Source organism: Grampus griseus (genome assembly GCF_964374135.1).
Source record: "Grampus griseus genome assembly, chromosome: 15".
Taxonomy (NCBI): domain Eukaryota; kingdom Metazoa; phylum Chordata; class Mammalia; order Artiodactyla; family Delphinidae; genus Grampus; species Grampus griseus.
In genome coordinates, this window is record NC_139009.1 from 78,381,906 (window position 1) to 78,400,446 (window position 18,541).

General features: G+C 39.3%; 1 protein-coding gene across 1 annotated transcript in view; it reads right to left on the bottom strand.

Annotated features, from left to right (window-relative positions):
* Positions 1-18,541, bottom strand: part of ACOXL (acyl-CoA oxidase like) — a gene marked incomplete at its 3' end in the record, with an annotated part of 366,752 nt that overhangs the window by 113,032 nt on the left and 235,179 nt on the right. The window contains 2 exon segments of the mRNA XM_082672845.1: positions 1,649-1,760; positions 15,777-15,886. Of these exon segments, the coding sequence (XP_082528971.1) occupies positions 1,649-1,760; positions 15,777-15,886 (222 nt within the window).

Below are 18,541 nucleotides of genomic sequence, written 5' to 3' on the forward strand. Positions count from 1 at the left end.
TTACACTAAGAAAAATATATTTCTTTTCTGTTGGTTATTATATTTCTGCTCCTTTTGTTCCAGCATTTTCAGGAATATTTCAGGAATATTTCTTATCCATGGGTTGTATTTCTACTATTTTCACTCTGTGTTGATTATCATCTCATGCCATTTCATCATTTTTTTAAATTAATTAATTTATTTTTAGCTGTGTTGGGTCTTCACTGCTGCGCGCGGGCTTTCCCTAGTTGCAGGGGGCGGGGGCTAATCTTCACTGTGGTACACGGGCTTCTCATTGTGGTGGCTTCTCTTGTTGCAGAGCATGGGCTCTAGGCGCGCAGGCTCAGTAGTTGTAGCTCACAGGCTCTAGAGCACAGGCTCAGCAGATGTGGCACACGGGCTTAGTTGCCCCACGGCATGTGGAATCTTCCCAGACCAGGGCTCAAACCCGTGTCCCCTGCATTGGCAGGCAGATTCTTAACCACTGCATCACCAGGGAAGTCCCCATGCCATTTCATCTTTATCCTTTACTTCTACAGTCTTGGAAAGCTAGTTCATAGATTACATTTTCTCCATTGTTAGTTCTGCTTATAAGTGCATCTTTGCCTTTGATCGCATCCTTCTCTTACTTTGGCTGGCTCCATGTTTGATAAGGCAGGGAATGTGGAGAGACTTAAACCCACCTGGATGTGTCCTGGGCATCTGGCAGGAACTCTCCTCAGACCTACAACTGAAGGATGGAGTGGTTTGCACAAACCTGGCCCAACTTCCAGCAGGTACTCATCAGTCTCTCTGTTTCACAAGGTGGATTTTGACCATTTCTGCTCCCAGGGCTCTTCTGCCGCAGAGCATTTCCGAAGAGACTACCCATCCCCATGTGCCATTCATCCTCCTCCCGCTCTGTGTTGTACTGGGAGATGTAATCTTGGAATCAATACAAAAAGAGACAAACTGAAGGGGGAGAGTTTCATGGGACCCAATTCTGGTCCTCTTGGAACATAATTCCTTTGCAGAGGGGGAGCCATGGTCTGATTTCAGGTTGTGGTAGCCCTGAGGTCCTGAGCCTGGGTAGAAAGTGGGATAAGTAAAGCCTTCTCTTGGGGTCTTGTTGTCTATTCCATGTTGGGATTAGGAGATGAAACAGATATTGCTGGGGCGGGGGTGTTTCCTCAAACCAACCCCATTGGTATAGTACTTGATGCAAATTCCCTCTAGATTTCTTATCAATGCTGATAAGAGATTTTATGTTTTTGCAGAACGTCATGGGAATTTTAATAGGAAATAGAGTGCATCTCAGGCTAATTCAATGGTTAATTTTCACACGTGCCTGATGCACCCCCCCGCCAAGAAAACAATGTATTCGTTATTACGTACAGACAATGACTCTTCAATTCCAATAAGGGTTGAAAATTACCCCACTCATCAACTCCCACGGCAGCCAAACGACACTTGCAGGTAAAATTCTAAAAGATGTCGCACAAGAGATAATCACTAGCATCAGGGCCTCCAAGCAAGCAAGGCTGTCAGGCAAAATGGCTTGTAGGAATTCTAGCCATTTCCAGAAGCTTGTAATTACGCTGACACATCCTGTATTACATTAGCAGATAGTTCACCAGCAAGAATATGCCTTAAACACCAAAAGGAAAAATATAACACAATGTATCTTTACCTTATAATAAATCCGGGCCACCAAACCCCGCTGAAGAACCCTTCCATGAAAACTGACTGCTTTCAACAGAAAGGCGAGATTACCGACTGTGTCCATGTTAAACGCCAGGAAACTGAAGGAAAAACACAGTGACCATCATTATTATTTTGTCCTCACCAACGAATTTCAATTTGAAAGAAATAGACAGGGTTTGTTTTTTCAAAAAGAATTTCCTCCCAAAAGATAAGTAGTGTAAGTACACATAATCATCCCATTGCATCTCTTACTTGCTGTATTTTGTGCCTCTTCTCACTATTTTTTGGATGAATGCTTGGATCTAGTTATTCTATGTGGTCATCCTTGTGATATAAGGATAATTTGGTTTACTGCTTTTTCCACTTACGACTTTTTTAATCTTTTAAAGAATATTTTATTTAGCTTTTTAAAAAAAATGTTATTGAAGTGTACTTGATGTACAATATTATATGTTACAGGTGTACAATATAATGACTCACAATTTTCTAAGTTTATACTCCATTTAGTTATTATAAAATATTGGCTATATTCCCTGTGTTGTACAATATATCCTTGTAGCTTATTTTATACCTAATAATTTATACCACTTACTATTGTATTAAAATAGTGTTTAATATTTTACATAGTCTTCCTTCATTAACAGCTATATAATTTTCATGAAGTAGGTTTATAATAATTTACCCAACATTGTTGGACATTTGTTATAACAGTGATTATAAATGAATAGTAGTAGTCAAATATATCTGTCACAAAGTACTTGGCAATGAATAATATTTCTCAAATACATTATGTATTTATTGCTAACTATTGCTGTGAATTATTCAATAATCTCAATAATTCTGTGATGTGGATACTACAATTAACCAATGTACAGTTGGGAGAATCTGAGGCTCTGCAAGATTCAGTAACCTGCTCAAGGTCACAGAGGCAGAACACGTTCAAGCTCAGTGTTGTCTCAGGGGATGCCCGTACTGAAGGGAAGAGGAGCCCCAGAGGGCAGTGAGAGGGGTGTGGACAAGTGCAGGGTAGAGTGTGTCACAGAGATGGTGACTTTCTTCAGCAGGAAGTAATTTCCATCTTCCCCATATGGCAAATGAGGAAACTGAGGCACATGGGAGTTAAGAGATTTAGGCACAAACAGACTCAAAACACCCAAATCTCCCTCAAAAACTCTTGGAGCTTTTCATCATGCAACTCTGCCTTTTGGGGTGATTTTGTCCCCCTAACCCTCCATGAAACTTCTGTCTTTAGAACTTAGAATTAACTAAGGAGTTAATTCACAGTTAGGGTTTCCCATATCTCAGCTACCCCTTTGCCCTCCCCTTCCCCCAGATCTTTGGGAAGTAAGTTATTATAAGACCCAAATAATTTAGATTCTCTTTAATTAAAATTTAAAACCTACACGTAGCTTGTTGTTGCTTAATCAGAAGCCACAAGAGAAATATTAAGAAGCATTGATACAGTGCTTTTGAGAATCCTCCTCCATTTAGACAAGTAAGATGGGAGGTTACTTACATGCCAGTTACACGGTAATTTAAACTATATCAATACTTATTCTGAATCTAGTCTTTAGAAGATTGGGTTTCTGTTTCAAACTATTTCACAAAAGCTGTAAAGAACTTTCACAGTCTACTGAAAAGCATGTTTTAGTCATTCCAGGGACTGTTACTATGAAACATGGAGACTGTGAATGTTGTTATTAGAAACTACCTTTCCTGGGATATTTATTGTAGAACGCTGTCCACCTGAGGTTGTGAACAGCATGCACCACAGGAAGTGGACTTCATCCACCCACCCTATCATAGTCACCTACCAAGCATGACTGTGCCACATGGCTCTAGGAGCTCACCCAGCATAGAAGACTAGGCAGAGTATCTTAAAAGTAGGAAAATCACTAAGGGCAACCTCCTTGTATTTCACAAGAAGGTCAAAATGACTCTAAATTTAAATAAAATTTAAATTAAATTCAAAGGTACATCATGAGTCATCAGGAAGCTGCAAATGGAAACCACAATGAGGTAGCATAATAAATCCACCAGAATGACTGAAACTAATAGACTGACAACTTCAAATGTTGACAAGGATAAGGAGTAACAGAACTCTCATACTTGTTGATGGACTGTAGAACCGTAAAACCACACTGGAAAAAGTTATCAGTTTCTCATAAAACTAAATACACATAACCTATGAGTCAGCAATTCCATTCCTACTATTTGCCTTAGAGAAATAAAAACACATTCATGAAAACACTTGTATACAAATGTTCACGGAAGTTCTGCTCAGAGGAGTGAAAACTTGTTAATATCCGAGGTGTCTACCTGTCACAAGAATGGAAAACAATACAATTATACGCCAATAAAATGGACAACCTAGAAGAAATGGATAAAGTCCTAGAAACGTATGCTCTTTCAAGACCGAATGAAGAAGAAATAGAAAATATGAACAGACCAATTACCAGTAATAAAATTGAATCAGTAAAAGAACCAAACAAACTAAAAAAACTCCCAACAAACAAAAGTCCAGGACAAGGTGGCATCATAGGTGAATTCTACCAAAAATTTAAAGAACAAGTAACACCTGTCTTTCTCAAACTACCCCAAAATATCAAAGAGAAAGGAACACTTCTGAACTCATTATATGAGGCCAGCATCACCCTGATACAAAACCCAGTAAAGATATTAGACAAGGGGAGACCTTCAAGGTGGTGGAGGAGTAAGACGTGGAGATCAACTTCCTCCTCCAAAATACATCAGAAATACATCTACATGTGGAACAACTCATACAGAATACCTACTCAATGCTGGCAGAAGACCTCAGACTTCCCAAAAGATATATATTTTTTTTCCTTTTTCTCTTTTTGTCAGTGTGTATGTGTATGCTTCTTTGTGTAATTTTTGTCTGTATAACTTTGCTTTTACCATTTGTCCTAGGGATCTGTCTGTCAGGGTTGTTTTTTTTTTTCTTTTTTTCAGTACGCGGGCCTCTCACTGTTGTGGCCTCTCTCCCGTTGCGGAGCACGGGCTCCAGACGCGCAGGCTCAGCAGCCATGGCTCACGGGCCCAGCCGCTCCGCGACATGTGGGATCTTCCCGGACAGGGGCACGAACCCGTGTCCCCTGCATTGGCAGGCAAACCCTCAACCACTGCACCACCAGGGAAGCTCCGGGGGTTTTTTTTAGTATAGTTTTTAGCACTTGTTATTATTGGTGGATTTGTTTTTTGGTTTGGTTGCTCTCTTTCTTTCTTTCCCTCCCTCCCTCCTTCCCGCCCTCCCTTCCTTCCTTACTTTCTTTTTCTCCTTTTTCTTCTGAGCCATGTGGCTGAGAGGGTCTTGGTGCCCTGGCCGGGTGTAAGGCCTGTGCCTCTGAGGTGGGAGAGCCAAATTCAGGACACTGGTCCACAAGATACCTCCTAGCTCCACATAATATCAAACGGCGAAAATTCTTCCCAGAGATCTTCATCTCAATGCTGAGACCCAGCTCCACTCAACAAGCAGCAAGCTACAGTGCTGGACACCCCACGCCAAACAACTAGCAAGACAGGAACACAGACCCACCCGTTAGCAGAGAGGCTGCCTAAAATCATACTAAGGCCACAGACACCCCAAAACACACCATCAGATGCAGTCCTGCCCACCACAAAGACAGGATCCAGCCTCATCCACCAGAACACAGGCACAAGTCCCCTCCATCAGGAACCCTATACAAAGCACTGAAGCCTGCTGATGTAGGGGACACGGGTTCGTGCCCCGGTCCGGGAAGATCCCACATACCGCGGAGCGGCTGGGCCCATGAGCCATGGCCGCTAAGCCTGCGTGTCTGGAGCTTGTGCTCCACAACGGGAGAGGCCACAACAGTGAGAGGCCCGCGTACTGCAAAAAAAAACAAATGAAAACAAAAACCCATCAGATCAAACAAATGAAGAGGAAATACGCAGTCTACCTGAAAAAGAATTCAGAGTAATGACAGTGAAGATGATCCAAAATCTTGTAAATAGAATGGAGAAAAGATAAGAAACGTTTAACAAGGACCTAGAAGAACTAAAGAGCAAACAAACAATGATGAACAACACAGTACATGTAATTAAAAATTCTCTGGAAGGAATCAATAGCAGAATAACTGAGGCAGAAAAACGGATAAGTGACCTGGAAGATAAAATAATGGAAATAACTACTGCAGAGCAGAATAAAGAAAAAAGAATGAAAAGAACTCAGGACAGTTTCAGAGACCTCTGGGACAACATTAAATGCACCAACATTTGAATTATAGGGGTCGCAGAAGAAGAAGAGAAAAAGAAAGGGTCTGAGAAAATATTTGAAGAGATTACTGTTGAAAACTTCCCTAACATGAGAAAAGAAACAGTCAGTCAAATCCAGGAAGTACAGAGAGTCCCATACAGGATAAATCCAGGAGAAACACGCCAAGACACATATTAATTAAACTGTCAAAAATTAAATACAAAGAAAAAATATTAAAAGCAGCAAGGGGAAAACAGCAAATAACATACAAGGGAATCCCCATAAGGTTAACAGCTGATCTTTCAGGAGAAACTCTGCAAGCCAGAAGGGAGTGGCAGGACATATTTAAAGCGATGAAAGGGAAGAAACTACAACCAAGATTACTCTACCCAGCAAGGATCTCATTCAGATTCAATGGCAAAATTAGAACCTTTACAGACAAGCAAAAGCTAAGAGAATTAAGCACCACAAAACCAACTTTACAACAAATGCTAAAGGAACTTCTCTAGGCAGGAAACAAGACAGAAGGAAAAGACCTACAATAACAAACCCAATACAATTAAGAAAATGGTAATAGGGACATACATATTGATAACTACCTTAAATGTAAATGGATTAAATGCTCCAACCAAACGACACAAAATGGCTGAGTGGATAAACAAACAAGACCCGTATATATGCTGTCTACAAGAGACCCACTTCAGACCTAGGGACATACAGACTGAAAGTGAGGGGATGGAAAAAGATATTCCATGCAACTGGAAATCAAAAGAAAGCTGGAGTAGCAGTTCTCATATTAGACAAAATAGACTTTAAAATAAACACTATTACAAGAGACAAAGAAGGACACTACATAATGATCAAGGGATCAATCCAAGAAGATATAACAATTGTAAATATTTATGCACCCAACATAGGAGCACATCAAAACATAAGGTAAATGCTAACAGCCATAAAAGGGGAAATTTACAGTAACACAAGAAGAATAGGGGATGTTAACACCCCACTTTCACCAATGGACAGATCATCCAAAATGAATTAAACAAGGAAACACAAGCTTTAAATGATACATTAAACAAGATGGACTTAATTGACAGTTATAGGACATTCCATCCAAAAACAACAGAATACACTTTCTTCTCAACTGCTCATGGAACATTCTCCAGGATAGATCATATCTTGGGTCACAAATCAAGCCTTATTAAATTTAAGAAAATTGAAATCATATCAAGTATCTTCTCCAACCGCAACACTATGAGACTAGATGTCAATTACACAACGAAATCTGTAAAAAATACACCCACCTGGGGGCTAAACAATATACTACTTAATAACAAAGAGATCACTGAAGAAATGAGAGGAAACCAAAAAATACCTAGACACAAATGACAATGAAAACATGACAACCCCAAACCTATGGAATGCAGCAAAAGCAGTTCTAAGAGGGAAGTTTATGGCAATACAATACTACCTCAAGAAACAAGAAAAATCTCAAATAAACAACCGAACTTTACACCTAAAGCAATTAGAGAAAGAACAAAAATACCCCAAAGTTAGCAGAAGGAAAGAAATCATAAAGATCAGATCAGAAATAAATGAAAAAGAAGTGAAGGAAATGAGAGCAAAGATCAGTTAAACTAAAAGATGGTTCTTTGAGAAAATAAACAAAATTGATAAACCACTAGCCAGACTCATCAAGAAAAAAAAGGGAGAAGACTCAAATAAATAGAATTAGAAATGAAAAAGGAGAAGCAACAACAGACACTGCAGAAATACAAAGGACCATGAGAGATTACTACAAGCAACTACATGCCAATAAAATGGATACCCTGGAAGAAGTGGACAAATTCTTAGATAAGCACGACCTTCCAAAACTGAACCAGGAAGATATAGGAAATATAAACAGGCCAATCACAAGCACTGAAATTGAGACTGTGATGAAAAATCTTCCAACAAACAAAAGCCCAGGACCAGATGGCTTCACAAGTGAATTCTATCAAACATTTAGAGATGAGCTAACACCTATCCTTCTCAAACTCTTCCAAAATATAGCAGAAGAAGGAACACTCCCAAACTCATTCTACGAGGCCACTGTCACCCTAATACCAAAACCAGACAAAGATGTCACAAAGAAAGAAAACTACAGGCCAATATCACTGATGAACATAGATGCAAATGCTCCTCAACAAAATACCAGCAAACAGAATCCAACAGCACATTAAAAGGATCATACACCATGATCAAGTGGGGTTTACCACAGGAAGGCAAGGATTCTTCAATATATACAAATCGATCAATGTGATACACCATATTAACAACCTGAAGGAGAAAAACCATATGATCATCTCAATAGATGCAGAAAAAGCTTTAGACAAAATTCAACACCATTTATGATAAAAACCTTCCAGAAAGTAGGCATAGAGGGAACTTACCTCAACATATCAAAGGCCATATATGACAAACTCACAGCCAACATTGTTCTCAATGGTGAAAAACTGAAGCCATTTCCACTAAAATCAGGAACAAGACAAGGTTGCCCACTCTCACCACTACTATTCAACATAGTTTTGGAAGTTTTAGCCACAGCAATCACAGAAGAAAAAGAAATAAAAGGAATCCAAATCAGAAAAGAAGAAGTAAAGCTGTCACTGTTTGCAGATGACATGATACTATACATACAGAATCCTAAAGATGTTACCAGAAAACCACTACAGCTAATCAATGAATTTGGTAACTTAGCAGGATACAAAATTAATGCACAGAAATCTCTTGCATTCCTATATGCTAATGATGAAAAATATGAAAGAGAAATTAGAGAAACACTCTCATTTACCATTGCAGCAAAAAGAATAAAATACCTAGGAATAAACCTACCTAAGGAGACAAAAGACCTGTATGCAGAAAACTATAAGACATTGATGAAACAAATTAAAGATAATACAAACAGATGATGAGATATACCATGTTTTTGGATTGGAAGAATCAACATTGTGAAAATGACTATACTACCCAAAGCGATCTACAGATTCAATGTAATTCCTATCAAACTACTAATGGCATTTTTTACAGAACTGTAACAAAATATCTCACAATTTGTATGGAAACACAAAAGACCCTAAATAGCCAAAGCAATATTGAGAAAGAAAAATGGAGCTGGAGCAATCAGGCTCCTGTACTTCAGACTATACTACAAAGCTACAGTATTCAAGACAGTATGGTACTGGCACAAAAACAGACATATAGATCAGTGGAACAGGATAGAAAACCCAGAGATAAATCCACACACATATGGTCACCTTATCTTTGATAAAGGAGGCAAGAATATACAATGGAGAAAAGACAGCCTCTTCAATAAGTGGTGCTGCGAAAACTGGACAGCTACATGTAAAAGAATGAAATTAGAACACTCCCTAACACCATACACAAAAATAAACTCAAAATGGATTAAAGACCTAAATGTAAGGCCAGACACTATCAAAGTCTTAGAAGAAAACATAGGCAGAACACTCTATGACATAAATCACAGCAAGATCCTTTTTGACCCACCACCTAGAGAAATGGAAATAAAGCCAGAAATAAACAAATGGGACCTAATGAAACTGAAAGCTTTTTCACAGCAAAGGAAACCATAAACAAGACCAAAAGACAACCCTCAGAATGGGAGAAAATATTTGCAAATGAAGCAACGGACAAACTCCAAAATTTACAAGCAGCTCATGCAGCTCAATATTTAAAACACAAACAACCCAATCCAAAAATGGGCAGAAGACCTAAATAGACATTTCTCCAAAGAAGATATAGATTGCCAAGAGACACATGAAAGGATGCTCAACATCACTAATCATTAGAGAAATGTAAATCAAAACTACAATGAGGTATCACCTCACACCAGTCAGAATGGCCATCATCAAAAAATCTACACAGAACAAATGCTGGAGAGGGTTTGGAGAAAAGGGAACCCTCTTGCACTGTTGGGGGGAATGTAAATTGATACAGCCGCTATGGAGAACAGCATGGAGGTTCCTTAAAAAACTAAAAATAGAACTACCATATGATCCAGCAATCCCACTCCTGGGCATATATCCTGAGAAAACCATAATTCAAAAAGAGTCATGTACCACAATGTTCACTGCAGCTCTATTTACAATAGCCAGGACATGGAAGCAACCTAAGTGTACACTGACAGATGAATGGATAAAGAAGATGTGGCACATATATACAATGGAATATTACTCAGCCATAAAAAGAAACGATATTGAGTTATTTGTAGTGAGGTGGATGGACCTAGAATCTGTCATACAGAGTGAAGTAGGTCAGAAAGAGAAAAACAAATACCGTATGCTAATATATATATACACACACACACATATATATATACATATATATATATGTATATATATATATGGAATCTTTTTAAAAAAAAGGTTCTGAAGAAACTAGGGGCAGGACAGGAATATAGATGCAGATGTAGAGAATGGAGTTGAGGACATGGGGAGGGGGAAGGGTAAGCTGGGATGAAGTGAGATAGTGGCATGGACTTATATACACTACCAAATGTAAAACAGATAGAGGGAAGCAGCCGCATAGCACAGGGAGATCAGCTCGGTGCTTTGTGACCACCTAGAGGGCTGGGATAAGGAGGGTGGGAGGGAGACGCAAGAGGGAGGAGATATGGGGATATATGTATATGTATAGCTGACTCACTTTGTTATAAAGCAGAAACCAGCACACCATTGTAAAGCAATTATACTCCAATAAAGATGTTATAAAAAAAAGATTTGTGTCTTTCATTGTAGGTAAATTCTACATAAGTAGAAAAACCTGTAACCAAATATTGAACTCTAGTTAATGATGCTCATACCAAATTATTTATTATTTAGAAGTATATTGATGTCTGCTGTTTACTTTGAAGTGCACCAGCAAAAGAAAAGATGAATTGAAAGATGGGTTGAGGGGTTGGTACATGGATATATATGTGATACAGTAATCACAGCCACAGGTTAAGAGTTGACTCTCTATGGTGAGTACATGAATGTTCCCTACAATTATTTCAATTTCACTGAGCGTCTGAAAATGTTCATAATATAAATGGCACAGCATTCAAGTACAGCACAGAAGCTTGCCTTTCCTCAGCCTCCACAGTCTCCTGGGGATCCACAGGCTGATGAGATCCGTGAGGGCTCCAGTGTCAACCCCTTAGGAGAGGGGGAGAGGCAGCACTCATTGGGACAAGAAAGGGCAGAATGGAGCTGTTGCAGAACCAAGTACAGTCCCAATCAGAGCCAAGCCCTGGCCTCCTCACCTAGTCTCATGGAACCTTTCCAGTACCATGACTGACTCCCCCCACTGTTCAGACGAAGGCTAGCCTCTGGGGGTCCATACAAATGGCCGCCTACCTGGAGGGATTTCAGGGCACCAGGAAGTTCTCACCCCTTCTTTCCTCCTGTCCCCACCTGCTCATAGGTACTTCTCTTGTGAGTTGTCAATAAGACTGCCATCCAATGGCTCTACTTGCATGTAAGCTCCATGAAGGCTGAGAACCCACACTTACTGCTGTATTGTTAACACCTAGAGAAGTGCCCCATACACTATGTGTGTGGAAAGGTGTTGGATGACAAAGGCTTTTCTTAATATACATAAAAATGAGAGTAAGTAAGGTTTGGGGACTTAAGGAGATAAACACAGCCAGACTGAATCAGTAAAACCGGGATGTGTGGGAGAGAGAAGTGCACTGTTTTGGAGGTTAATAACAGAGACAAAATAAATGGACTGGAACTTCCCAAATATTTACAATTGGAATACTGCCTTTGGCACATCTCAAGTCTATCTTGGAAGACTTGCTAGAAATATAGATTTGCATATCGGCGAGAGTCTGTTTTGCTTTCGAAATGATGGAAACAAGCCCTGCTCCGCTATCTGGAAGAGAAATGGAGGGGCAGATGATTTGTAGCTAGCTAGGGAACACGATTCCTGAATGGATGGAACTGATTCTGATGGGAATTGTACTGTTCTTTCAACTCCTTATATGTTGGAAATTTTCCAGCTAATAAATTTCGGGGAAAGCTATCAGCACCACAAAATGCCCATTCAGGGCTAGAAATATTAAAAAGATTCACTGACTTTTTAGAGCGTGCAAGGACAAACTGAGACAAAACCAAGGGAAACTGTATAAAATAAAAACTTAAAAAAAAAAAAAAAACCCCAAACCGAGCGAGACTTAAGTGAAACAGTCCTAGGATATGGGATCTGATGTTTCCAGCTTTAAGATAGACTACAGTTTGAATAAACAGGAACCTGAGCAGTAGTTTAAAAAAAAAAGGGGGGGGAGGACAGAACGCAGATTTTTAAAATTTCACTTCATGCCAACAGATATGAAATGTCCCATATTATATATATTGTGTTTTCCATGTCTTTTATTAGGATTGTAAGATTATACTTTTTAATGAATAGTTTCCTTGGAAATTAGTTCAATACATTTGGGTTATGAAGACCAAAGTCTCCCTCCAAATAAAAATAATAATTTTCAAAATGCACAAAAGGAGGAAGCACAATAAACTCCTCAAAAGTAGCACAAAGGAGGCAGCACATTTATGAGCATAAATCAATAAACACAATTGAGAGTTTCTCAAGCATGCAGGGGTTATTTACCATATTAACTGATTAAAGAAGAAATATCAGAATAGATAAAAATCATTTGCAGTAAAATTCATCTACTAATAAGAAGACTATGTTAAAAATAACAGTAAAAGGAGCTTCTTTAGGAAGTAAAGTGTGTCTATCAAAAAACTTTAGCAAATGTCATTTTTTTTTTTTTTTTTTTTTGCGGTACGCGGGCCTCTCACTGTTGTGGCCCCTCCCGTTGTGGAGCACAGGTTCCGGACGCGCGGCCGGGCCCAGCCGCTCTGCAGCACGTGGGATCCTCCCGGACGAAGGCACGAACCCATGTCCCCTGCATCTGCAGGCGGATTCTCAACCACTGCGCCACCAGGGAAGCCCGCAAATGTCATTCTTAATAGTGAAATATTAAATTAATTCTTTTTAAAACCAGGGATAAAATACTTTCTCACAAAAAAGAATAACTGGAAAGGAAGAAAGAAAAATTCATTATCTGCAGATAGTAGGACTGTCTACCTCAAAGAATCTATAGTCACATTTAAAAGAAATTTTTTTACGGTCAGGTTTATATATTGTACAAAATTCAACTGCGCGTATAATAAATCAGCAACAACAAAACCCAAAATTTTAAAAATATTCTTTTTACAACAACAAAATTCTAGTGTACCTAGTAATAAATCTGTCTAACGTTATACTATGTTTGAAAGAAATTTTCAAACTCTGGGAGACACTTGGGAGATTAACATTTCTGAGAGGAAGTTCGCTTTTATAAGCGTGTCAATTTTTCTGCAAATCTTCAGATTTAATACACTTTCAAAGAAAATTCCAGTAGATTTTTTTAAATTGTGGTAAAATAAACATAGCATAAAATCTACTACCTTAACCATTTTTAAGAGTACAGTTCAGTGGCATTAAGTACATTCACTTGATCATGCAACCATCACCAATATGCATCTCCAAAATTTTTTCACCTTCCCAAACTGAAATTCTGTACCCAGCGAACACTAACTCCCATTTCTTCCTCCTCCTAGCCCCTGGTAACCACTATTCTACTTTGTCTCTATGAACTTGGCTACTCTAGATACCTTATATAAGGGCAACTATACAAAATTTGTCCTTTTGGTGTATGCAAGTTCTTTTTTTTTTTTGGAGGAACTTGACAAACTTAACTCTAAAACTTATGTGGACATGCAAAAGACCCAGAATAGCCAACAATTCTGAATTATATTTTAAAGGTAATAATATAATAATATTATATATAATAAGTACCATATAATACTATTATACTATTATAAACCTAGTGGAATTGAGATGGTGTATTGTTGAATTAAGAATATACAAACAGTCTAGGACCCAAATAGCCCCCAAATGGACTCCTGCATATATAAAAGTTTAATAAATGTCAGAGGGGACATTCCACATCACTTGGGAAAGACAGTCAATTCAGTATATGGGGCTGGAACAACTGACAATCTCTACAGGAGAAAAAAAAAATGAAATTAAATCCCTCCCTCACACCACAGACAAAAGTTTCTAATGGATTCAAGAGTTAAATGTGAAAGGTGAAACTCTCAAACTCTCAAACTCTCAAACTTTAAAAAGTGTATATTTCATGACATCAAAGACAAGATATGGAAAAGATTGATAAACTCAATTGTAATTTAAGAATTTTTGTTAATCAAAAAACACCATAAAGAAAATATAAGACAAGCCACAAACTTGGAGAAGAGAACTGTAACATCTAAAAGTCAATAAGACTAAGACCAAAAAAAAAAAAGAAAGAAAGAAAAATTGGCAAAAGGCATGACAGGCATTTCACATAGGAAGAAATACAAATGGCAAATAGATGTGTGAAAGCATACTCGGTTGTAAGAGTAATATGAAAATGCAATTTTAAAGCACAGTGAGAGATCTTTTTCTTATGTTATATCGACAAAAATTAAGTCTGATAATACCAAGTGTTAGCTCCATAAGACACATGCTGCTGGTGGGGATATAAATTTGTACAATCACCGAAAAATAATTTGACATGATGTAGTAAAGTTGAACACTGGCACACCCACAACACAGCACTTTCACTCCTGGGTCATATATGCTACTGAGGAGTGTTTTTCAATCAATAGATTGCAAATGGCTAAAATGGCTCATGAAATCAGTTTAAAGGATTGAGATCAGTATTTTTAAAAAACAAAATTAAAAATATCAGAGAGCATTATGAGTAATAGGATGAGCATTGTTTCATGAAATGTTTGTTTCACTTGTGTCTGTGGTGGGGAGGGAGGGCAGGAGACTCTATGGGTGTGTGGGTGTCCATGGTGATGGAGAACGTATTTCTCTGAGTCACAGCAACTAAATTTGAAAGCCCTGTAGAAATTCTTGCCCACGTTCCCCAGAAAACATATACAAGATTTTTCATGAGAGCGTGTTCAAAATGTCAAAAAGACAACCCAAATATCCACTGATACTGGAGGTTAAAATGGATGAGCAACTTGTGGCACAGACACATGATGAAATATTATGAGCACAGACAGAAGCTCTTCAACCACACATAACCACTTGGATGAACCTGAAAACAGGAAGCTATAGAATACCACACACATTATGCCTTATTTACCAAGTTTAAAGACAATACGAAAAAATCAATGAAAACAACCCAAAGCACAGATCCTGAAGCCAGACTATCTGGGTTCAAATCCTAGCTCTGTCACCTAGTGGCATGTAACCTTGGGCAAAACACTTAACCTCTGTGCCTGTTTCCTCATCTGTGAAATGGAAATAATAACCTACCTCATGGGGTGTTTAGGATTAAAACCTGTAAAGTCCTTGGAACAGTGAACATGCCAAAAAGAAGGAACAGGTGTAGGAAGAACAGAATTAGCAATGTTCTGGTTCTTAAGTTGGTTTGTGAGTGCATGAGTACTGAAGATATTCATTTATTTTTTCCACATATCAATATTTTTTAAATTTTATATTGGAGTATAGTTGATTTACAACATTGTGTTAGTTTCAGGTGTACAGCAAAGTGGTTTAGCTATACACATACATATATCTATGCTTTTTCAGATTCTTTTCCCATATAGGTTATTACAGCGTAGTGAGTAGAGTTCCCTATGCTATACAGTAGGTTCTTGTTGATTCTCTCTTCTATATCAATATTTAAAATTTAAACAGGAGTGAGTTGTGCCATGACAAGGCCCTGTATACTTGGGCTCAAGAATAAGACACCGGGTCAACGATGTTGGCAGCCTGAATGGTCACATACCTGGTTCTCAGCTTGTCACCCCCTGATTCCGTCCAGTTTTGGAGCAGGCTAGAGATGGGTCTTTCTTCATACTGCTTGGTGTACTGAGCCAGCAGTTCCGGAACCACAACCTGCACATAGAGTTTATCACTTGTCAGCCATTTGTCAAAAACGCAATAAATGACAGAGTGTCTTTAACTGCTGCAGCAAGGTAAGGTCCAGCTACTTCTAGCAAACCCTTTGGAAGGACCCAAAGACAAGACTCATCCTTCATGAGGCCTCCACTTCCCCACAGCAGGTGTGTGGCCCTTACTCACCACTCTCCCTCCATTCCCCATGGCCAGCTTAACTAGCTAACTGCTCTCTTTTCCCTTTGAGGCATCAGCCTTTAATGTGGTCCCAAGACCAACCATTTTAGGTGACACTTCAGATAAAACCTACTTGCCTTCCCTGGACCAGATGGGTGGCTGGTCTGTTTTGTTTTTTGCCTCTGATATTCTACGGTTGATTAGGCCTTTGGGGAATCATACGGAAATGTACAGTAAAACAGTCTCCATCAATTGCTTTCCTCACAGCTTTAAAGTTAGAACGTGGGCCTAAAACACTGCATGTTTGTCCAGGTTTGTTAAAAGAAGATGTCCAGGGCTAGGCTGCTGTAGAGAGAGGCCCAGGTGACGGTGAGCAGCAACTGCTAGGCACGTCAGTGAGGCCACCTTGGGCCAGCTTGCCCCGCCGAGCCTCCAGCGGACTGCCAAGCAGGAGTGAGCCCTGGAGAGGCCAGCAGAGGAATCACATCACGAGAGCTCAGCCCAAACTGCCAACCTACAAACGATGAACTAACAATTGCGTGTCGTTATAAGGCACTAACTTTGGGGGTGGGTTGTTACACAGCCATAAGTTGCTTATTCATTCTCATATGAGTACCAATTTTAGAATATTTCCTTCTTCATTTCACATAAATTCATGTTTTTATATAGATTACATAAAATGTTATAATGCTTTCAATCAATAGGATATCATAAATGATATTTTCGATTCACAATTTTGGATTCTATTTATCTGTTTAATGGCTGTATAATATTCTTTGGAGAAATCATACCTAATTAAACATTTCCATTCAATTAGATATTTATGTTGTTTCCAATTCTGTGCTGTCATTAATATCCTTGGTATCAATATATTCAGACAAATAGCACTGTCCTCTTTTTGATTATTGCCTGAGGATAAATCCAATGAGCTTGACTGATGCAATGGTTCTTAAAGAGGGCCGCCCTGACTATGAGAGGGATGCTGGAAACTTGCCACGGCACATTTGCCTGGGTGACTTTACTGGCATTGGTGGGCAGAGCCAGGCAATGCATGGGACACTCTAACCCAGCAGAGGACTGTGCCACATCCAGTGTCCTGTTGAATGCCATGCGCTCACACTCATGAAGCCAATCGATAGCCCAGAGCCTGACTCTTACACTAAAGCTTTCAGATTCTCCCCAACCTGGGTCTGTGGAAGATTAAACTTCCCTGCCCCCTTGAATTCGAGGCAGCCATGGGACTGGCTTTAGGTCAGTGACATGTAAGCTGGTGTGATGCTCCCAGCTTTGACTGGTCCACAGCCTGGACTTTGGTCTACATTGGAGACGCTACAGCAACTCCACGTATAGAGGCATCGTTAAGTCCTACTATGTTGCTATGCTTATTACACATTCCTTTTGTTTCTTTGAAGTATTGTCTTGAATTCTTGAAATCATGTGTCTAGATAAGTTATATTACCCATGACTTCATTTCAGGATAATCAAGGGGGTGTCACAAAATATTTACTACGAAAAAGAGGGCATTAGGTCCAATGAGCTTGAGGATCACCGTATTATGGGTCGAAGGACCTAACCTTTATTGTGGCTTCTGCTATACATAGTAAGTGTAAGAATCGAACACTACTAGCAATGGGAAAATGGGAGAAATTAACTTTGACTAGAATTAAACTTAAAATGATATAGCAATCAAGGTCAGTTTCACCGACATCACTGGGATTAACACATCCTTTGTTTTTGTTCATCTGTTAAAGTTATGATGGCTCTAACTCCATCACCCTTTGTTACAAGAGTAAAAACATTCCCGGCATTAAAAATTGGTCTGATTCCCACCCCTCCCCTCATACTTTTACTTGCGTTATTTTTCCACATTGAATTTATTGCTACTTGAGGACAGAGAGCATTCCAACTTGCTATTGGTTTCTTGTCCTTCTGCTGCCTGGAAGGCAAGTACCAGGAGGTCGGAATTTGTTCATCTTTGTGCCCTCAAACAGTGTGCAACACAGAGACAGGAGCTGAGGAATCTTTCTTAAATAAGTGAATAAATAAATAAATCTCCTTCCTATGTTTAGTATCTCATCTGATCTTTTCAATTCCTTAATAATTTCCTTTAACTTTTGTCTCTACGTCCACCTTTCTGATTTAAGCAACTTACATTGGGAAAATCAACTCGTTTTAGCTAGATTTAAAATTAGAAGAACACAGGGCTTCCCTGGTGGCGCAGTGGTTGAGAGTACGCCTGCCGATGCAGGGGACACGGGTTCGTGCCCCGGTCCAGGAAGATCCCACATGCCACGGAGCAGCTGGGCCCGTGGGCCATGGCCTCTGAGCCTGCGCGTCCGGAGCCTGTGCTCCGCAACTGGAGAGGCCACGACAGTGAGAGGCCCGCATACCGCAAAAAAAAAAAAAAAATTAGAAGAACATAATAACTCAGTTTAGGTGCTAAACTTAAAAGATAGACACACTGGGGCCTAGCTAATA